This window comes from Eubalaena glacialis, unplaced genomic scaffold, assembly GCF_028564815.1.
Source record: "Eubalaena glacialis isolate mEubGla1 unplaced genomic scaffold, mEubGla1.1.hap2.+ XY H_3, whole genome shotgun sequence".
NCBI classification, from domain to species: domain Eukaryota; kingdom Metazoa; phylum Chordata; class Mammalia; order Artiodactyla; family Balaenidae; genus Eubalaena; species Eubalaena glacialis.
In genome coordinates, this window is record NW_026871157.1 from 2,304,344 (window position 1) to 2,328,039 (window position 23,696).

General features: G+C 38.6%; 1 protein-coding gene across 1 annotated transcript in view; it reads left to right on the forward strand.

Moving 5' to 3' along the window:
• The window catches only part of LOC133083010 (probable ubiquitin carboxyl-terminal hydrolase FAF-X), a 139,079-nt gene extending 128,433 nt beyond the window's left edge, over positions 1–10,646 (forward strand). The window contains exons 39-45 of the mRNA XM_061179681.1: positions 2,883–3,068; positions 3,483–3,703; positions 3,792–3,880; positions 7,364–7,520; positions 7,671–7,883; positions 8,289–8,384; positions 9,081–10,646. Of these exons, the coding sequence (XP_061035664.1) occupies positions 2,883–3,068; positions 3,483–3,703; positions 3,792–3,880; positions 7,364–7,520; positions 7,671–7,883; positions 8,289–8,384; positions 9,081–9,218 (1,100 nt within the window). The 3' untranslated portion in view covers positions 9,219–10,646. The remainder of the gene's footprint in view (positions 1–2,882; positions 3,069–3,482; positions 3,704–3,791; positions 3,881–7,363; positions 7,521–7,670; positions 7,884–8,288; positions 8,385–9,080) is intronic.
• Positions 10,647–23,696: the final 13,050 nt, after the last annotated feature.

Sequence of the window (23,696 nt, forward strand, 5' to 3'; positions counted from 1 at the left end):
GTCTTCGTTGCTGCACGCGGGCTTTCTCTAGTTGCGGTGAGCAGGGGCTACTCTTCATTGTGGTGTGCGGGATTTTCATTGCGGTGGATTCTCTTGTTGTGGAGCATGGGCTCTGGGTGCACGAGCTTCAGTAGTTGTGGCACGCGGGCTCAGTAGTTGTGGCACGTGGGCTCAGTAGTTGTGGCTTGCAGTATTTTTCTTTCTCTGTCCGACTTCACTTAGTATGATGATCTCTAGGTCCATCGATGTTGCTGCAAATGGCATTATTTCATTTTTTTACGGCTGAGTATTATTCCATTGTATACATGTAGCATATCTTCTTTATCCATTCCTCTGCCGATGGACATCTGTGTTGTTTCTGTAGCTTGGCTATTGTAAATAGAGCTGTTATGAACACTGGGCCGCATGTATGTTTTCGCATTATGGTTTTCTCCAGATACATGCCCAAGGGTGGGATTGCTGGATCATACGGTATTTCTATTTTTAGTTTTCTAAGAAACCTCCAAACTTTTCCATAGTGGTTGCAGCAGTCTACATTCCCAACAGTGTAGGAGGGTTCCCTTTTCTCCACATTCTTGCCAGCATTTGTTATTTGCTATCTTTCTGTCAATAGCCATCCTGACAGGTGTGAGGTGATATCTCATTGTGGTTTTAATTTGCATTTCCCTGATGATTAGCAATGTTGAGCATCTTTTCCTGTGGCCTTTTGGCATCCTGAATGTCCCCTTTGGAAAAATGTGTATTCAATTCTGTCCATTTTTGAATCGAGTTGTTTTTTAGATGTTGAGTTGTATTAACTATTTGTATATGTTGGATATTAACCCCTTATTGGTCACATTATTTGCAAATATTTTCTCCCATTCAGGAGGTTGTCTTTGTTTTGTGGATGATTTCCTTTGCTGTGCAAAAGCTTTTGAATTTAACTAGGTCCTATTAGTTTATTCTTGCTTTTTTTATTGCCTTTGTTTTAGGAGACTGATCCAAAAGAATTTTGGTATGATTTATGTCAGAATGTTCTGCCTTCGTTTCCTCTAGCAGTTTTGTAATATCCAGTGTTACATTTAGGCCTTTAATCTATTTTCAGTTTATTTTTGTATAATGGTTTTAAAGAATGTCCTAATTTCATTCTTCTCTGTGTAGCTGTCCAGTTTTCCCAGCACCACTTATTGAAGAGGCTGTTAAAAAGAGAGTAAAGTTGTTGGAGAAAGTGTTGCAGGGAATTTGTAAACAGAGTGAATGATAGATGCAAAGACTTGGCATTACATGACTTGGCTCAGTGGGCAACATGGATGTTTTTCTCTGTGACATGATCTGGTGAAAGATATGAGATAGGTGATGGACCTGCTCTTTTTGCAGGTCTTGTGCAGGCACTGAGAGCCATTGTAACATTATTAGCGAGGTTTACCTTAGAAAGATTACACTTGCTATAGTGTAGAATGGATTACAGTTGTACAAGACTAGAGATTGTAGTATAATCTATAGACAGATATCGTTATTGCCTTATGTTATGGAGTGGGCAATAAGGAAGATAACACTTGAAAGATTTAGGAGTTTTTTTGAGAGAATCAGCAGACCTTGGTGATTGGATATTTGAATGAATGGAGCAGGGAAAAGACATGTGTCCAACGTGTGACTTGAGGAACTAAGAGAACTGTGTTGCCATTTACTGAAAGGAAACCTAGGAATAGGAACCTATCTGGGCAGATTAAATTTTAAAAGTATGTTGTACCACCTTAGCAAAGAACTCCAATAAACAGTGAGATACATACATCCAAAATTTGGAGTCATCTATATGAATGATTATAGATTCTATAATGACTATATATTTAGTCACAGGAAAGTAAGCAGTATTAAGAGATAGTGTAGAATGAGAACTTTGGGGAAAAACATCTTCTAAGAGCTAGAAGAAAAGAATCCACAGTTAAGAGTAAGAAATAGAAAAGGGAGGAAATAAGAAAGGACGGACAGAAGGAGGGAGGGAATAGAAAATGGAAGAGACAGAATCCCAAGTAAAAGATTCAAGAACAAGGAAATAGTTAAATTTGAGAACTGTTTTTTAGTTTCAAACCAAGTTTGGGAGAGAAACTAAATGAGAATGAGGAACGGGAAAATTAGAAAACAAGCAACAGGAAATTTAGGCTTTTTTTCCCCCCAAAATTTTTCTCTAGAGAGGGGAAAAAGAGAAGTGGTAGGTTACCAGAAAAGCTTGTTTCTCATTTAGCGTAGTTTCTGTCTTTGTCATCTTCCCTTATTTTGTTGAGAGACAGTATCTAGGCTCCTCTGGTCTCTCTAGGCCCTACAAAGTGTGCTTTTCTCTAGGACTTAGTATAATTGGAATGCCAGAGTCATGATCACTACTTCACAGTTAGAATAATTAAATTTACCTTAATTAGGAACTTCCCTGGTGGTGCAGTGGTTAAGAATCCACCTGCCAATGCAGGGTTCAAGCCCTGGTCTAGGAAGATCCCACATGCTGCAGAGCAACTAAGCCTGTGAGCCACAACTACTGAGCCCGCATGCCACGACTACTGAAGCCCACACGCCTAGAGCCCGCGCTCTGCAACAAGAGAAACCACTGCGATGAGAAGCCCGCGCACCACAAGCAAGAGTAGCCCCCACTGTCCGCAGCTAGAGAAAGCCCACGTGCAGCAACAAAGACCCAATGCAGCCAAAAATAAATACATTTGTTTTTAATTTACTTTAACTAAATCAGCGTATTTTTTGTTTTATCTGTATTTGTGCAGTCTAATCAAAGGAGATGAGCTTTAATCATAAAAATTGTAGGCAGCTATACATAGTTACTTTTTTATTAAAGCAGAACCTGCCATTCTTACTATTTTTGCTTGTTTTTCCTAAACATTACTCTCGTCCCTTTTTTACAGGTGTGGCAGAAAAGACACAGCTTCTGAAATTGAGTGTACCTGCTACCTTTATGCTTGTGTCTTTAGATGAAGGTCCAGGTCCTCCAATCAAATATCAGTATGCTGAATTAGGCAAATTATACTCAGTAGTGTCTCAGCTGATCCGCTGTTGCAATGTCTCATCAAGAATGCAGTCTTCAATCAGTGGTAAAGTATAATGTTCCATTATTTATAGTACTTTAAAAGTAATGCTAGCCTTCTGTAGTACTAAATTAAAATTCTGACATTTATATAAATGAAGTAAAAGACTATATGCTTTATTATATTTTTAAACCATTAGCTTTTTTACATGTTTACAAGAGACCTTTTTCAAAATTTACCACCTACTGTGATAAATCCCTTATTTATGAAATGGTGTAAGAATTTTAACTTTATTTATTTTTTGTCTTCAGTGTCAGCATTTATATTTTTGCATCTTATCTTAGTATATCTGATCATTTTAATGAATGTTTTATTGTGCTTAGGACACTTAATTTATAATTTTGTTTTTAATAAAATATTTAATATTGCAGTTTTACAAAGAAGTGTATTGGCTTTTCATTGATGACAAATCTATTCTAGGTAATCCCCCTCTTCCCAGTCCTTTTGGTGACCCTAATTTATCGCAGCCTATAATGCCAATTCAGCAGAATGTGGCAGACATTTTATTTGTGAAAACAAGTTATGTGAAGAAAATTATTGAAGACTGCAGTAACTCAGAGGAAACCATCAAATTGCTTCGTTTTTGCTGCTGGGAGAATCCTCAGTTCTCGTCTACTGTCCTCAGTGAACTTCTCTGGCAGGTTAAAGGAAAATAAACATTCATATGCCTGTAATTTGATTAATTATTCCTTTAAATAAGAAATTCATTTATGTTTTGCCTGTCTTTAGGTTGCGTATTCATACACCTATGAACTTCGGCCATATTTGGATCTACTTCTGCAGATTTTACTAATAGAGGATTCTTGGCAGACTCACAGGTGGATACACTTTTTGCTACCAGAATAATTACATTTTTCTAGGTTCTAGAAATAACTGAAATTTCTAGTAGCCGAATATATTTTTACTTCTTGAATCTCTATTAAATGCTTAATCTTAAAAATATATAATAACATAACAAAATTAATGTTTTCCCTATCACAGTTTTATTTCATTTTTATTTTTTCTTAAAACTGCAGTTCCATGCTTATTAGTCTTTTTCCTTGTACTTAACGTTTTTTACTTTTTTTAACTTAAGAAGACTAACGTAGGCTTTTGATGTTTTTAAGTTCCATTAATAGTAATTTAGGACTACATACGCTTGTTTTTTAATTCATTACACTAAGTAACATTTAGGTATTTAACAATAATCCTTAGTCTGTTAGAAGTTTCATTAATATATGAGGAGTCAACAGTAACTTTTTTGAACTAAGGTTATCCTACCTACCAGCAGACCTTCAGAGTTCTTCCCAAAATTCTGCTGTGTTCTTTGCAGTAAAACTCAGCCTAAGAATACTGATATAGAATTAGTTGCCCAAATCTACCACTTGACCCTCACTTTTCTCCCCACAGGGACTTATATGTATACATATTGCCACCTATTAGTCATTCTAATAAGCAAAAGAAAAATCTGAAAATGACCTTCAGAATTGTGTGCACTCTGTAACATCTTTGGTCATGGTAGTGCAGTTTTCCTAGTAACTTTGTTAATGTGCTGTGAACGATTGACAAGTTGAATATGCAGCATGTATGATATTAAATTGTGAATTAGTGGGACTTACGATATAACAACATGTCAGTATTTCAAGATACTGGGAACTTCCTGGTGGCGCAGTCATTAAGAATCCACCTGCCAGTGCAGGGGACACGGGTTCCGTCCCTGGTCTGGGAAGATCCCACATGCTGCAAAGGAACTAAGCCCATGCACCACAACTACTGAGCCTGTGCTCTAGAGCCCGCGTGCCACAACTACTAAAGCCCGCACACCTAGATCCATTCTCCACAACAAAAGAAGCCACCATAGTGAGAAGCCCACACACTGCAAGAAAAAGAAGCCCCAGCTCACTGCAACTAGAAAAGCCCGCATGCAGCAATGAAGACCCAACGCACACAAAAATTAATTAATTAATTAATTTTTATAATATGAAGCTATTGGTACTTGATATTCTGTTAAGGAAAATTTGCCTCCAAATTTTAAGCTGGAAGGTCACTGGAATAACTGTTAAAAGAATCACAACTACATGATTTTTTAGATTTTTGGTACATAGTGTTATAAGAATTGTGTACAAATTGAAATGTCTGTGTATTGATCCTCAGAACAACCAGTAAAATCTTAATTTTTAAATAAATAAATAGAAATGAAAAAATTTAAATGACTTTAAGTTTTTAATAAATTTGTAGAACACAGTGTGTAATGATAAATCACTTTAATCAGGTATTTAAGAGGGACTGGAAATACATTAGACTTCTTAAATTAATATTTTCAAATTCTCAACTAATTTAGCATCTTAAATTTCCAGCAAATCAAAATCAGTGTTTTCAAAATAGTGTTAACCAGAAACAAATTACCATGAAACAAAAATGTTACAACCTATATTCATTTATTTAGTACCTATTTCAGTATCTTGACAGAATTGGATACTTTTAGAGTCTATTTTAATAGGATCTAATTTTTACTCATTAATTATTTTTCTAAAGAACTTAAGCATATGTTATTTACTATGTGACTCTTCTTTTAATTCATTATTTTTGGCTGCATTGGGTCTTTGTTGCTGCGTGTGGGCTTTCTCTAGTTGCAGTGAGCAGGAGCTACTCTTCATTGCAGTGAGCAGGCTTCTCATTGAGGTGGCTTTTCTCATTGCGGAGCACGGGCTCTAGAGCGCGCGGGCTTCAGTAGTTTTGGCACCCGGGCTCAGTAGTTGTGGTGCACAGGCTTAGTTGCTCTGCAGCATGTGGGATCTTCCTGGACCAGGGCTCAAACCCGTGTCGCCTGCATTGGCAGGCGGATTCTTAACCACTGAGCCACCAGGGAAGTCCCGTGTGACTTCTTACAGATGCTTTAAACTCATCAGTCTCATCCTAGCCTTGTAGTTTCACTCAAGGAAGTGATAACAGTAAAAGTATAAATATTGGATTAATGTGCACAATAGTGAGTTTTTGTGAACAAATTAGTATGGGATTGTTATTAGCTTAAATGTGAAGTGTTTTGTAAAATGACCATTTGGTTTATTCAATAAACAGTACTTAAGAGATATTTACAAAGTGTCTGCTTTGTGCCAAGCACTGTCATTGGCAACAGAACAAAGCCGGCAAAAACAATATCGATTATAATGGCTTAAAAAAGTAGTTGATATTAATGGTGATGTGGCAGAAATACTGAGTATCACTTTGTTATCAATTAAAAGCTAAAGAATAAAAATAGAATATATACTACAATAATACAAGTGTTTCCAGCTAAACAGTGCCTATGCATGTTATTTTTTTTTGTCTGAAATGATTAGACTTCGAAAAATTACTCAGATGTCTGTGGAGGTCCAGTGGTTAAGACTCCACGCTTCCAATGCTAGGGGGTGCGGATTCAGTCCCTGGTCGGGGAACTATGATCCCACATGCCGAGCGTGACGGCCAAAAAAAAAGAAAAATTACTGAAATATTTTCCAAACAAGATTTATATGAATTTATGTACTGCAAAATAGAAACATGTAAACAAAAAAAAAAAGCCCTGCTTTTGTTTTGGAATATAATGATATTCTATTAAGTGAAACAAATGGTACGCAAGAGAATTTTTTCTAGATACTTCATGTTCAGCTACTGATACTACAGAAGGCACATTTTTACCCATGAATTTAATTGGCTACTAAGGAGAACAGGACTCCGTTGGCTATATAAAATGTTATGTTGAGGTTTGGCTAAAGCTGAAATGAAATCATTGATCACTAGCAATTCAGCCAGTTCTTGGCAGTGAAAATGGCTTTACCCACCATGTGTATTCTGTTGATTAGAATTCAAGTTAATTTTGTACTACCAGATTATATCACTTTCATAGAAACTACACTTTACACTCTGAAGTGCAGTCTTGAAGTAATGGTCTAACTACAAGTAAATATGTTCTCAACTAAGGCATTCATGAAGACATAGTTTATAGTTAATTTTAATGAGAACAACTTAGTATTGGTATCCTTAATTGTTCATTTAAATTACAGTATAGCGAAATTATTTCGGATTGATAATAATTTCATAGGACTTCAGACTCTTGAGTCAGACTTAGCTCCCCAGCTTGCTAGCTATGTGACATTAGTTGTTTGACTTCTGTACTTGTTTTCTCATCCATGGAGTGGGTTTACTAATGGTACCTTCTTAGTAATTTAACTGTAGATTTAAATAGATCAGATAATTACATCAAAATGTGTATTGAATGGCATTCAGTAGGCTCCAGAATGTTAGCTAAGAGATACCGCAAATTTATGTATCTGGTTCTTTTCTAGAATTCATAATGCACTTAAAGGAATTCCAGATGATCGAGATGGGTTGTTCGATACTATCCAGCGCTCTAAGAATCACTATCAAAAAAGAGCATACCAGTGTATAAAATGTATGGTAGCTCTCTTTAGCAGTTGTCCAGTTGCTTACCAAATATTACAGGTGAGAATTTTTTCTTATAATTTTGTAACAATCTGAATCATAATGGGTGCTTTGTAAGAAAAGAATCATGAAAGTTTGGAGTCAGCATTTTAACCTAACATTAAAAATTATTCCAGATTCTTTCATAAACAATTTTATTTTCTTTTCAAGGGTAATGGAGATCTTAAAAGAAAGTGGACCTGGGCAGTGGAATGGCTTGGAGATGAACTTGAAAGAAGACCATACACTGGCAATCCTCAATACACTTACAATAATTGGTCTCCTCCAGTGCAAAGCAATGAAACGTCAAATGGTTATTTCTTAGAGAGATCACATAGTGCTAGGATGACACTGGCAAAAGCTTGTGAACTCTGTCCAGAAGAGGTAAAAAAAGCCACCAATGGGCAGCAGATAAAAATGGAAGAAAGAGAAGTAATTTTTTATAGGCCAGTGTTTATTGTTTAAAAAAATTTACCGTGCAGTAAATTTGTCATGCAGTTTTATTGGCTTTAATGTTTAGTGTTGGTTGTTCTCAAGTAATCAAAGAAGCTTGCTGACTCCTTTGTTAGAGTTAATTTGGAGAAATTTCTGTGAGATTGTCTGAAACTCATATATCTAGGTGAATCAAACTTTTTCTCTAATTGTGAATTATTTTATCTGCAGTAAATGAAAAAAATGTTAAACAGGTCAGCTTTGTGGATCTAAAAAAATTTATTCCTAAAGATTAAAAATAAATTTAAAGTTGCTTTGTAATCACATTCTTAATCTCTTTAAATATTTTAATATTAGGAGCCAGATGACCAAGATGCCCCAGATGAGCATGAATCATCTCCACCAGAAGATGCCCCATTATATCCTCATTCATCTGGGTCTCACTATCAACAGGTAAACAGGATTTTGCTTGTTTTCATTATCCCGCAAATTTTTGTGCTTTACTTAAAAATTATTTACTTATTTTTCTTAAATATTTTGTAACTTACTACCTGTGACTGTAAAGTAGTAAAGGGACTATCTAGAATAACTTTGACAAGAAGAAGAGTGGTTGGAGTGGGGTCATGTAATAGCATGTTTTGACTAACCCGGTAGTATTTTCTTTCTCTACTAGGCAGCCCTCTTGTACTAAAAGCTGTAGTATTTAATAAAAATGTGTGATAAACACATTAACATAAAATTAATAACTATTGAAATATATTAAGAATGGAAGTGTCTTGGTTACTTCTGTGCAATGTTTAGTTGCAATAAGAATGTCTTTTAAAATTAACAGTTTGATTGACTTCAGTAGATGGAAAGAAAGAATGATAACTGATGAAAAAGTTTTATCTTTTAACTTTCATTCAAAAACAAGTTTCTGGAAAGATTGTCCTCAATTAAACCATAAACGAGACTAATTCAGATCTTTTAAGGCAGTGGTTCCGAAATTTAACGTCCCTCAGATCACCTGAAGGCACTTGTTAAAATCGGAGATTGCTGAGTCCCACCCCAAGGAAAAAAGACCCATATCTACTTTTAGATAGACTTTACACCATGATTTTTCATTTTAATTTGAAAAGTCTGACATGCTGATCTGTTTCACCTTCTCAGAATAATCACGTGCATGGACAGCCGTATACAGGGCCAGCAGCACATCACTTGAACAACCATCAGAAAACTAGCCAACGACCACAAGAAAATTATGAAGGCAATGAAGAAGTATCCTCATCTCAAATGAAGGATCAGTGAAATTTGCATAATTAACTGGTTCCTTTAGGACCAGGCACTTAGGCCTTACAGTCCAAACTTCTATATTTGGCTAGTATTTAAAACTAGAGAAATTGTTCAGCATGGAGTGGAGAGTTGATTCATTGTCTCATCTGCAGAAATTTGCTGTCAGTATGTGAGCCACCTGCAGGAGAAAGTGTAATGTTTTGTAATAAATGGCTGGTAGCAATATGTAAATGGCAGAGGTGTATATAATATATTAATGTTTGTTAATTCTTAGGCAAGAAAATTTTTTTGATAAATGCAGAGTTCTACAAAAAAATAATTTTTTCTGTTTGCTGCATTTGGCAACCAGTATTTTCAGCTTTGTGGCAATTGGATCAAATCCTCTACCAAAATGAAGAAAAAAGGTAACATTGAAAGAGGCCATTCATATCAATCACACCAGTAGCTTTTTGTTAACTCTTAGTTACTGGAGCCATGTAAGGCTTTGAATTACATGGATGATAATCTGAAAATTGATGATGTAATAACACTGTTCTGCATATGTTTCATTACCTTTTTATTCTGGTAATACATTAATCACTTTACAGCTGTAGTAATGCTATAACATTTAGCTTGGCTTCACACTAAGTTTGTGTAGCCAGTGAGGACAAATTTACCTCAATGACAGCAGTTTCCTCAAAGTGACAGCTGTATTGCCCAGAGCTTTTATTTCTTATACCAAGAATAAATAAAACAAGGGGAGATGTGACAAACAGTTTTTGGTTACATATATTTTCTTCATATTTAATGTTTGACAGTTCAGTCTCTTTGGTGGTATACAGAATGTGAAAATATTGATAATAGGAATTTTAAAATATTAAAACAAATATGCAAAATTTTGCCATGCCAGAATGTGGGGAGCGTAAGAGAAGACTGTATTTGGTGCGTTTGTTTTGTTTTTTGATAGAGTTTATTAGGTGAAGCTTCTAAAATTTTGCTTCAACTGCAGCCTGATGAAGTGGACATCATCAGGGTCCCACAGTAGTTTGAAATACCATTGTACCAAGATGTCTGGATGATTTTCTAGTCAGTCACTATTTTACTTGAGAGCAAAATTATCCCAGTTTCTTTTCCATTCCAAAACTCTTATTGTGAGTTTAATTAAATAATAAATTTCAAGTTAGTTAATATAATTCTGAAGTACTATTTTAGAATAAAAATTTGTTTCAGAATTCCAGGAAACTTGTGAGTAAATACTGTATTTAAAAAAAAATTGGTTACTTTTGAATGTGTGTAATATTTTGGAACCTATCTAAAAACCAAATATCCCTGCAAACAAATACAGCCCATCCGATACTATTTAAATATATTGCTGTTTTGTTTTATAGAAATTATTTTGCTGAATTCACACAAATAGAATTTGATTTAAGAAGACTTTTGTCCTGCGTTGTGTTTTTGTTTCTTGTTCCTCTTTTGTTTTGTTTTTACAGACTGCAATAAAATTAATTTTTTGTATAGCATGCCTTGACATGCACTGAATTCAGCAGTTCAGACACGTTGAGTTTGTGTGTTGAAAATGATTTGCTTTTTTTGCCCTTTACCACACAGGAATTACAGAAAAGAAAAACAATTAAGTATTGTTAATTTTTAAATTTCCTAAAGTAAGTAGTCTTGTGCTTTGGGCATATTTCTGTGGTCAGTCCTTGTTATTTACAGTAGTTATGTTAGAAAGAGTTGCCATGAGCACTGAGTTAAATGCTGATGTACGGGAAGTACTGGGTTAGGACCCTGCAAGCCTCTGGTTGTATTTTTGAACCCATCAATAGATAATCTTCTTTCATATGTGTTTCTGTTCAAAGATACTTTATTTAATATACATTTTTGATTGACATTGAACTCAAGGGCAGCAGAACTATAAGATTCACGTCTGAATGATGCTTATTGAAAACGTTAAGTTTTCAAAGTGACACAGCCCTCTTGTGTTTAAGAACACTACACAGCACTTAAAACACTTTACTTGGGATCTATTTTAAATAGCAGAATCATAACCAAAAATAAGAAAAAAAGAATAGAATATGCCACTCAGTACCCCAAAAATGACTCCTTTTTATAGTATGGCAGGGGAAATATAAAGGCAGATCGTCACCCGCCTTTATCTGGGAACATTAATATCAGATGCATAAAAATTTTTGCTGCTCTGTGATGACTGTGAATAGCCACAGGACTATGGATTTTTTTTTAAATTTATTTATTTTTGGCTGCTATGGGTGTTCACTGATGTGCGTAGGCTTTTTCTAGTTGTGGCGAGCTGGGGCTACTCTTCGTTGCGGTGCATGGGCTTCTCATTGCCGTGGCTTCTCTTGTTGTGGAGCACAGGCTCTAGGCGCACGGGCTTCAGTAGCTGTGGTTGGCGGGCTCTAGAGCACAGGCTCAGTAGTTGTGGCTCATGGACTTAGCTCCTCCACAGCATGTGGGATCTTCCGGACCAGGGCTCAAACCCGTATCCCCTGCACTGGCAGGTGGATTCCCAACCACTGCACTACCAGGGAAGCCCAGGAGTATTGATTTTGAGGTTATAAATAAATTTTATTGAGTAGACAAATTATAAATTTGAAATACAGAATCTACAAATAAGGAAAGTTGAGTGTATTTATAAGAATTAACAAACAAGTTTGATGGTACTTTAATTGAATTGATAGGAAATTTTTTTTACAAAAGGCCTCTAACTGGAATTGTACAAAGAAGAAATAATGTGATCAAAAGAGAAGGTACTTATTTCCACTACTCAATATAGGTACCATTATATATATATATAATCAATGTATTCTAGGTTTTCTGCAACATTAGGAAATTTTGTCAGTCACTTCAACTGCCAAGTGCTGGGGTAGCCAGTGCTGCTTCATGGAATTTTGAAGGGAAGATCCTCAGGACACATGGTCCCGGCAGCTGCTAGGGCCTTGCCCCAATATCGCCTAACCAGGACCAGCTAGCCACAAGCAGCAAGGCTCCTAGCTGGCTAAGCCAAATTTGTTACAGGGCAATAAATCAGGAGACAAGGTGTTGAGGCAAGGAATACGACTTTATTCGGAAAACTGGCAGACCAAGAAGCTGGTGAATTAGGGTCCCTGAAACTCCATATTGGGATCTGGATGCCAGTTTCTTCTGTAGCACAGAGAGGGAGAGGAGGTGAGGAAGTAAAGTAAAAAAGTCATTTGTTTTGCAAAATAAGAGGGGATGTGTTAATTTCTTCTTTTCTGTAGCCATTCACAGGTGGGCAGGGTCAGAGTGTCACTCTGTGAGCTGAACAAAGGCACTTTAACATTCAGGCAGAGGGGCAGAGTTCCGTAAGGCAGGATGCTTACAGCTATAGACAGGGATTATAACAAAAGCAAATGGGGCTTCCCTGGTGGCGCAGTGGTTGAGAATCTGCCTGCCAATGCAGGGGACACGGGTTCGAGCCCTGGTCCGGGAAGATCCCACATGCCGCGGAGCGGCTGGGCCCATGAGCCACAACTACTGAGCCTGCGCGTCTAGAGCCTATGCTCCGCAGCAAGAGGGGCCGCGATAGTGAGAGGCCTGTGCACCGCGATGAAGAGTGGCCCCCGCTTGCCACAACTAGAGAAAGCCCTCGCACAGAAACAAAGACGCAACACAGCCCCCCCCAAAAAAAAAGAAAAGTATTACGAAACAGATCCAACATGGAGTCAGAATTGACTCTTCCCTGTTTCAGTAGCTGCTGTGTTTTTGTACATCAGGACGTCAGTAATGAATTAAATACATGTGGAACATTACAGTTAGGATCACCATGAGAGTTTCTCAGAAGACAGTCCTAGGGAAATCAAAATTAGGATTGGAATTATACATAACTTCTGGAATTCCTAACATGTTCATGATATAAAATAAGACATGCCTCCATGTGGAAGTTTATTATAAACTAATTCTTTCAGACTTGCTCATTTGATGCTTAAAATTGGGGTATGATCTCTAATCATCCTCAAATTAACCTGTTCATTATGAGACCATTTTAGTCATTGACATTGTAGAAGCATATTTTTTATATAAATTTATTTTTATTTATTTATTTTTGACTTGTGTTGGATCTTCGTTGCTGCGTGCGGGCTTTCTCTAGTTGCGGCGAGCAGGGGCTACTCTTCGTTGTGGAGCACGAGGTTCTCATTGCGGTGGCTTCTCTTGTGGAACATGGGCTCTAGGCACACAGGCTTCAGTTGTTGCAGTAAGTGGGCTCAGTAGTTGTGGCTCGTGGGCTCTAGAGCAGCCTCAGTAGTTGTGGCACACCGGATTAATTGCTCCGCGGTACGTGGGATCTTCCCAGACCAGGGCTCGAACCCATGTCCTTGGCGTTGGCAGGTGGATTCTTAACCACTGTGCCGATAGGGAAGTCCTAGAAGGGTATTTAATAATCTGGAAAAATATTCATAATATCTAAAGCAGAAAAAAGGCAGGGTGGGAAGGGAGAAAAACAGGTGGTGTTTTTGGGGAGTGGTTTATATACTTTAACTGAAAGTGATGGGGCCCAATTAGTAGCTAGCCTCTCCCAAAAAACAGAGCTTAATTTGCGTGCAGATTATTTTATGTTGTGATTCCAAGGAAAAAAGTGAGGTACAAGTAAGTGTTAAAAAGACAAGAGGAAAATTCAATCCATTACTAGTTACTATGGGTAACTAGTGTTCGGTGTCCCTGTGATCTTTCTGAGAAGCTTGTAGAATGGGCCTCAGGATTGTCTTCCTACAAGGAAGAGAAAAGTATTTGTCCACTGGATTCCAGTGTGAATTGGGCAAGTATCAGCCCTGGGTTATTAGCTCCCTGGCACTTTCTGTTTGCATCAAACTATGTCACAATGCCAGAGAGGATTCTTCTAGCCCCCATTTAAAAGACCCATAGCCAGATTTAAAGATGTACAGTGCTCCCCTAATGATATGGTATTAGCAGGTAGGATCTTTGGGAGGTGATCAGGTGATGAGAGTTGAGCCTTCGTGAATGGGAGAAGAAATGTAAGAAGAAATGTGAAAGAGTCAGCTCCCTCTCCACTATGTGGGCACAGGGTGGCAAGAAGGCATCCATCTGTAAATCAAGAATATGGCCTTCACCAATGCAGACCATGCTGGCACTGTTGTCTCAGAGTTCCAGCCTCAAAAACTGTGAGAAATAAATGTCTATTGTTAAGTAATGCATTCTGTGTCATAGTAGTTTGAACTAAGACAGCTGTTATCTGGCAGAGGGATCACCAGAATATATATTCTGCTAGTTTAGCTTCAGTGTGACAATCCATAGACAGTGTGCTATTTTAAAACATTTTTCCTGCTATGCAAGTTACTGTAAGGTCCCAAAGGCCTTTCTCTGTAGCCCTTTAGCTACAGCATGTGTGACTTCTTTACACTGGAACTTCAAGACAAACTGTCCTTGGTCTCAGTCTTTTTGTGTTGAGTGAAGAAAACATTCATTAGGTTGCTCTCAGGGAGAAGTAAACCTGTAATCACTACACTGTTTTCTGAGAGTGAAAATTGAGAGCTAAACAAATTATGTATTTTGTGTGTATATGTACATGCAGGACTGAAGTCCTTAGGTTTGCAGAGGTGGGGAAGACCCCTGCCACAGACAGCGTTATCTAAACGCAGAGGTCAACATGCAATTCTTAAATGACTCTCAAGAGGAACCTGAAAGAGAATGAAAGAAGCAGAAAGGGGAAACCAGAAAAAGCCAGCTGGGACATGGGTTCAGAAGGCTGGCCTCGGCTTGATCCCAGGAGGAGCTTTGAAGCGTAAATTATACCTCACAAACTGTCTTGCCTTGCTTCAAGGGAAGAACTTGAATACTCCTACATACTTAATCATTGCTTAGAGGATATAAGGGATCAGGGTTGTATAGTTCCCAAAAACTTTCAGCTTAGTGTAATCACCAAGGGCAATCCTCTGTAGAAATTTACAGATGTGACTGATTAGCAGAGCCTTCAGCTTCTGTGTACAAGCACTGCAAACCAGTAAAAGCTATCCCAGGAGATCTAAGGGAGGCTTCACAAAGTATCCTTTCAGTCTCCCACCAGAGGTAAAGTATGAGTTAAGTTTTCAATATACCACATAGAATTTGGGGGGCAAAATTAGGGACAGAATATCCAGGTCTCTGCAGAGTGTGTGTTTGTTTTGGCTGCGCCGGGTCTCGGTTGCACCATATGGGCTCTTCGTTGAGGCATGCATGCAGGATCTAGTTCCCTGACCAGGGATCGAACCCTGGCTCCCTGCCTTGGGAGCACGGAGTCCTAACCACTGGACCACCAGGGAATTCCCTGCAGAGTTCTTTAATGCCACGCTGAGGAATGCACATTTCCCTGTTAGAGAAAGGGGTAAGCTGAAATGGATCCAGAGAAAGGTGCAAGAAAATAGAGGCTAGAAACATGTCATTAGATAAGGATCCTCTGGACTCAACTGCCAAGGATTGGGCTGTGTGTTGTTAGGAGTATCTTAGGCGTGGGGATAAAAGTTTCTCATGGACTTGAGGCCCTCCCACAGTCAAGAGTCTGTCTACATTCTACTCTGTGCCTCTTCTCAGCTCGCTCTTCATCTCCCAACTTTCTGGTCTTCCCTCTCCCATTCCCTTCTTTTTTCTCTCTTCCTCATATTCTAGTGTCACTTTTTCTTTCCTCAATTTCTTATCAATAATCCAGTGTTTAAATTCTATCTATTGTGAAGATGCAGTTCTGGGCACATCATTATCCATCTCTTTTTCTCCAAAATAACTCCCCTTTACACCACAAGCAATACCGTGGAAACTTTTTTCTACTTTTTGTCTATGAATTTGACTACTCTAGTCACCTCATATAAGTGGGATCATACATTATTTGTCTTTTTGTGAAGGCCTTATTTCACTTACATAATGTCTTCAAGGTTCATCCATGCTGTAGCAAATTATAGGATTTCCTTTTCAGAGATGAACAATATTCCATTGTATGAATATATCCCATTGTATGAACATATTACCAATTTATTGATGAATAGTTGAGTTGCCTTCCACCTTTTGGCTGCTGTGAATAGTGCTCCTATGAACATGGGTGTGTAAATACCTGAATTTCTGTTCAAGTCTCTGAAAAAAATTCTCTTGAATGTATACCCAGAACTGAAATTGCTAGATGGTATGGTAGTTGTAGTTTTAATTTTTTTCAGGACTCTATTCTCTTTTTTTATTTTTAAGTTTATTTATTTTATTTCTTTATTTTTGGCTGCGTTGGGTCTTCGTTGCTGTGCATGGGCTTTCTGCAGTTGCGGCAATTGGGCTCTTCGTTGCAGTGTGCAGGCCTCTCATTGTGGTGGCTTCTCTTGTTGCGGAGCAGGGGCTGTAGGTGCTTGGGCTTCAGTAGTTCTGGTTCGCAGGCTCTAGAGCGCAGGCTCAGTAATTGTGGAGCACAGGCTTCGTTGCTCCGCGGCGTGTGGAATCTTCCTGAACCAGGGCTCGAACCCATGTCCCCTGCATTGGCAGGTGGATTCCTAACCACTGCGCCACCAGGGAAGCCCGGCAGACAGATTGTTAACCACTGCGCCACCAAGGAAGTCCCACTATTTTCCATAATGGCTACATCATTTTACTTTGAAAGCTTGTTAAACTTTTGTTTACTGAAGTTCAGCTCAGTCAGAGCCTGTTTTTGATTTGATTAGAATGCATCTTTCCCCACCATGAGGTTTCTCAGCCAAACATAGCTGTTGGCTAGAATAATCTCTCCAGATCCAATGTTAGATATATGGTCTTGGGCACTTATAGGTGACCCCTAGGGCTCTTTCTGGGGCATATGGGTGAGTTCACTAATCTCGTTGTGAAGTCATTCATGAAGAATTAATACAAAGAAAGAAAGTTCTATAGTGAATGGCCCTGAAAGGTAAAACTGGAGTTTTCCTGTATATCCTTCCTCCCTCCCTCCCTTTCTTCCTTCCTTCCTCTTTTCCTTTCTTTTTTCATCACCTGCAGAGATTCATATTAATAATACTCTTTTGTTTATGGAATATTATGATTGGTACACGCAGGCCACATCCCAGTTGTTGCAGGAAAGGGGACCCCTTCCATGGCCTGAGAGTGGGCTCTTGTCTAACACTCAGAAATGAATTGTCTGAGGAGACACATGTGCTGACAAAGCAAGAGACTTTTTTGGGAAGGGGCACCTGGGTGGAGGTCAGCAGGGTGAGGGAACCCAGAAGAAATGCTCACAATCTCGGGTTTTATGGTGAAAAAGTTAGTTTCTGGGTTGTGTCTGGGCAGTCATCTTGCTCGGCCTATAGTGGGTCTGAGTCAGGATCCTTTCTGGTGGCACACGTGTGCATCTCTCTGCCAAGACGGAATTCCAGCGTGAGGGTTCTGGGAGGTTGGCAGGACATATGGGCTGGCATCTCCTGCCTCCTTTCAGTCTCTCCCAAATTCTCTAGGTTACTTTTTGGCAGCAGCACCGCATTCCTCATCAGGACCTCCTGCTGTGAGACAACTCAGGCAAGCAGCTATCACCATGCTGCCTGGCCAAGGCTGGCGGTTTCAGTCAGAGTCCCTAACGAATCTCCTGTCACCAAGCTGGAGACTCAGGAGAGCCATGTAGTTCCAGTCAGAATCCAAAGACCCAAGAAACAGAACCAATGGTCTAAGGGCCAGTTTGAAACAGCAGCTTTGAGTCCCAAGGCCAAAAGGGTCAATATCCTAGCTCAAACAGGCAAGAGGAGTTCCCTCTTAATCAGCCTTTTTGTTCTACTCTTAGGATACAGTCACGTCTTCAACTCAGCGGACAGAGCTCACTCATCCTGAATAGAACAATCTATTTTTCAAATGTTAATTTCACGTAGTAACACCTTCAAAGACACACCCCAAATACTTTGACGAAATAGATGTGGCTTAGGTTGACACATAAATTAACCAGCATACCTTCTAACAAATAGAATGTGGCTAAAGTGGCAAGGTGTGACTTCCAGATTAGCTAATAAAAGTCACTGCTACTTCTGCTTTTTCTTTCTTGAATTGCTACTGCATTCTGAGGACTTTTAAGCAACCCTATGGATAGATCTACTTGGTTTGCAAGTGAAGCACAATAAGCACCAATTTGCTCAATTCTGCAACTTTAAATCAGAATCTCCTGAATAAGCTACTTTCATATTCCTGACTCAAAAATGTTGATAATCAGAAATGTTTGTTGGTTTAACCCACTAGCTTTGAGGATAATTTGTTATGTAGCAATATTTAAGTAAAACAGTACTTACAAAATATAAGCTTTAGATCATGGTTTTCAAATAATGGCTACACATTAGAATGTCCTGAGGAGCTTTAAAAAAATTCAGTGTGTTGTAGGCCATACACAAATTAAATGTCAATCTCTAGTACTCGGCCCTGACATCAGGATTTTTTTTTTTTTTTTTTTTACACTTCCCAGATTATTAATCCAGTATGCTGCCAAGATTGAGAATTACTGGGCTAATCTTTGGTTCTTAACGCTGGCTACACTTGGGAGCTTTGAAACCATACACAAACCTGGACCCAACCCTCAGAAATTAAAATTTAGATGTAATTGGTTTTAGTATGATACTTTTTGTTTCCCTTCCTTCCTTCCTTTTCTTTCTCTCTCTCTCTCCCCCTCCCTTCCTTCCCTCTTTTCTTCATTCCTTCCACTCTTCACTCCTGCCCTCACTCTCTTCACTGCCTCTATCAGTTGCTCCTTTTTTTCTTTCTTAGCTCCTTAGGGAATTGTACTCTGCAGGCAGGGTTGGGCCTCTAAAGTGTTAGCTATAAAAGTCACTTCTTAACACACAGGAAAGACTTCCTCATAGTCCTTAAGGAAACCCAAAGTGAACTTGCTGGAGTTACTCTTTTTGAAGGCCTTTAAAGAAAGAAACTAGAAAAATAAGTGCTGATATGTAACCAGACAGATTTCCAAATGACATTGTAGTAAGTCAAATTATTGTTTGGTTGAAAACATTAACTCATTCAAGTATGCCTTGAGTGACCAAAACTATGATAACAAAGAACTGCTGAGATTTTTTTTCTTACCCTAGAATGCTAGAGTTTGATTCAAATCCCAGCTTATCACTATGGCTATGGAATCTTTAGTCTATTCAAGTCCAACTTCTGTTACCTGTAAAATGGGAATAATAGTAGAACACCCCACTCCCCAAAACGGGCTACTCTTGAGAATAAAGTAAGAAAATATATGTAAAGTACTTATAGGAAATTGACTCCTCAGTAAGATTTTTTGGGTAGACTTAGTGACAGTTCATCTCCAGTGATAAGTGTGAGGGAATGTTGCAGGGACACTGTCACAAGGGATATTTATGTTCTGTTTGAAAGCAGACAGTGAAAGGTAAGAGAGCTCAGCCTATGTTTCCCTTGCTCAGTTGCCTTCAACTCAAAATAATCCTTATGCCCCAGTGGCACATTTTGCAGTACCATATTCTGATCTCTTTACCATGTCAAACACAGGAAATATTCTTGATACTGTACAAGATAGTGGTACAGAAAATGACATGATATATGAACTATTTTAAACACTTCCTTTTATTTGCACTTTTAGGCAAGAATGTCTCTTACTATAACAAGATTAAGAGAAATGCCTGCTAGGCCTTACTTGTAAAAGTAAGATTTTATTTTAAAAAATCATACTCTTCACAGACTTCCCTGGTGGTACAGTGGTTAAGAATCTGCCTGCCAATGCAGGGGACATGGGTTCAAACCTGGTCCGGGAAGATCCCACATGCCGCGGAGCAAATAGGCCAGTGCACCACAACTACTGAGCACACGAGCCACAACTACTGAAGCCCACACGCCTAGAGCCCATACTCCGCAACAAGAGAAGCCACTGTAATGAGAAGCCCACTCACCGCAACAAAGAGTAGCCCCGCTCGCCACAACTAGAGAAAGTCTACACGCAGCAGTGAAGACCCAATGCAGCCAAAAATAAGAAAGAGAAAGAAAGAAAGAAAAATCATGCTCTTGGAAGTTGAGTTAGGAATCCTCAAGTCAGAGTTTTTTGGAATTCACAGTACTGTTGATCTCAGTATTTAACACCCTGAAGAACACTATTAAATCATGACAACTGTACTTTTGTTTTTTTGGGCTGTGCCACATGGCTTGTGGAATCTTTGTTCTCCCACCAGGGATTGAACCCGGGTCTTGGCAGTGAAAGTGCCAAGTCCTAACCACTGGACTGCCAGGGAACTCCCCAGTTCTCAATATTTTAAATTTGCCAAAACCAGATTTTTTGAATTACATGGTGGTTCTTCAACCCACCTATAGTTTTTGTGTTACTTATAGGTTCGTGGGCCTTATGCGACATTTATAGTCTCAGTTTCTAGGAGTGGCAGAAATTGGGTATCTTTAAACACTCCCTAGGTGTCCCTCCTTCATACAGTTCAAAACCAACTCTTCAGATTTTAAGCATCAGAGGCCTAAAAAATAGTCATTCAATGTATGTTTAAACTCTTTATATAATTACAAAAATGTGCTAAAGGTAAATAATTTTTACACCTACATTGTTGAAAAGAAATAGAAAAATGAATAATTTTCATGATCTACCTGGATGACGCACATCATCTAAAACAGTTGCCATGCTTCATTCTACAGGAAAATGGTTTTACAGCCAAAAATGGAGTCAAGGGACAGTTGAATAATTCTACACGTAAAGCCTAACAATTACAGAGTTGAAATTTTGCTTGATGTTTTAATTATAAGGTATTCGAAAAGAAAACTGGAGGTCATGACATAAACATTTCAAGAATACTTACGTGAAAAATCTGCACTGATGATTTGACTACAATTTAACTTTCATGTATTTCATCAAAAACCTCTGAAATGGCCAGCTTTTAGTTAACAATTAAGTGAAAACAATAGGGCTTCTACATTTGGCTGAGCCTGTAGAAAAATAAGCAAGATGAGTAAAAAACAGAAAAGCTTCTAATTCAGATATAAAAAGATAGCGTGTATCAGAACATGGGTTATTGACAAAAAGGGGTGTATACTGAGAAAATTTCTGGTTTTCAAAAGATTGATATTTAATCCCTTAAATATAATATCCCTGAAATATATCTAATAATTGATTGTGTATGAGTTTAGTAAGCAAAGTTTGTTCTTAGTGGTGCATCTTTTTTTTTTTTTGGCCACACCATGGCACGCAGGATCTTATTTCCCCAACCAGTGATAGAACCTGTGCCCCCTGCAAAGGAAGCATGGAATCTTAACCACTGGACTGCCGGGGAAGTCATGGTACCTCTCGTTTTTTGGTTTTTTTAAGTTTATTTTATTTATTTTTGGCTGCATTGGGTCTTGTTGCTGCATGCGGGCTTTCTCTAATTGCAGAGAACACGGGCTTCTCATTGTGGTGGCTTCTCATTGCAGAGCACAGGCTCTAGGCGTGTGGGCTTCAGTAATTTTGTCACACAGGCTCAGTAATTGTGGCGCACAGGCTTAGCTGCCCCAAGGCACGTGGGATCTTCCCAGACCAGGGCTCGAACCCGTGTCTCCTGCACTGGCAGGTGGATTCTTAACCACTGCACCACCAGGGAAGTCCCAAGGTGCACCTTGTTTTGATGAAATATTTTCCTTAGCACTAAAGGGAGCAGAATTGGGCCTCATTTGCTGTTTTCTATCAGGTATTGGCTAAATCTGCCCATTCTTTGTGAGTTTTGTACGTTTAGGAAAGTCTTGAGAATTTCTGTTTTACAGAGGAGAGTTTTTTAGTGGTTTAAGAATATTTTCTAATGAGTGTTTCTAAATATTTTCTAGATTCTTAAGCTGAAAATATAGATCACTGATTCCAAATTTTTCTTCTTTTCTAATATAGGATTTTTTCCCCTCTTATTTACTTGCTTATTTATTTATTTATTTATCTGAAGTATAGTTGACCTACAATATAATTTAGTTTCAGGTATACAACATAGTGATTTGACATTTGTATACATTTATGAAATGACCACCACTATAAGTCTAGTGACCATCCGTCCCCATACAAAGTTGCTCCAATATTATTGACCATATTTCTTATGCTGTATGTTACATCCCTGTGGCTTATTTGTTTTAGAACTGTTCAAACTGAAGTTTGTACCTCTTGATCTGCTTCACCTATTTCACTCATACCCCCCTCCACACCTCCCCTCTGGTGACCACCAGTTTGTTCTCTGTCTCTATGAGTCTGTTTCTTTTTTGTTTTGTTTGTTTGTTTTAAATTCCACATATAACTGAAATCATACTGTATTTCTCTTCCTCTGTGGTTAAATCCATTTTTTAAAATTGAAGTGTAGTTGATTTACAGCATTGTGTTAATTTCTGCTATACGGCAAAATGATTCAGATATATAACATATATCTATATGTTCTTTTTCCTATTCTTTTCCATTATGATTTATCACAGGTTGTTGAATATAGTTCCCTGTGCTATCCAAAAGGTTCTTGTTGTTTACCCATTCTGTATATACTAGTTTGCCTCTGCTAATCCCAAACTCCCAATCCTTCCCTCCCCCCCAGCCCCTCCCGCTTGGCAACCACAAGCCTCTTCTCTGTGTCTGTGAGTCTCTTTCTGTTTCATAGATGGTTTCATTTGTGTTGTGTTTTAGATTCCACATATGGTGGAATGATAACTTTGCCCTTCCTCTGCCTTTTTATGGTATTTGGACTCTCAATGGATTAGATGATACCTACGCATACTGGGGACAGCCATCTGCTTAACACAGTTCTTCAACTCTAATGGCAATCTGTTCCAGAAATGTTCTCACAGACACACCCAGAAATAATGTTTCATCAGCTATCTGGTCATGAGCACAACTGGCACCAAGACCTTCCCATATGAACTTGTCACTTTTTTTCTGTTAATCTAAAGTGTTTTACAAATAAAGACTACTTCAAAACCAAAGAGGGGCTTCCCTGGTGGCTCAGTGGTTAAGAATCTGCCTGCCAATGCAGGGAACACAGGTTTGAGCCCTGGTCCAGGAAGATCCCACATGCCGCAGAGCAACTAAGCCCATGCGCCACAATGTAGAGCCTGTGAGCCACAACTACTGAGCCCATGAGCCACAACTACTGAGCCCATGCACCTAGAGCCCATGCTCCACAGCAAGAGAAGCCACTTCAATTAGAAGCCCGCGCACCACAACCAAGAGCAGCCCCCGCTCGCCGCAACTAGAGAAAGCCCACACGCAGCAACAAAGACCCAACACAGCCATAAATAAATAAATAAATAAATTTATTTTTAAAAAATACATAAGGGCTGTGGGAGCACAGGGAAGGGAAAGTGTGTGTGAATGTTGAAGACTTTAGGAATTTGAGAGGCAAGAACATAGTATCTTTTGTGCAGGGGAACAAAGTATACAGGTAGGAAAATGCTGAGTGTGCCAAGAAAAACTGAGCAGTCCAGAACAGGTGATGTGAAACAGCAACGATGGTAGTAGATGTACCAGTTGGTGACAAGGTGGACAAGAGGGATGGCAAATGATCAGAGTATAGAAAAAAATTTAATCAGAGAGCTCTTTTGGAGCCAGATCTTGAATTATCTTGA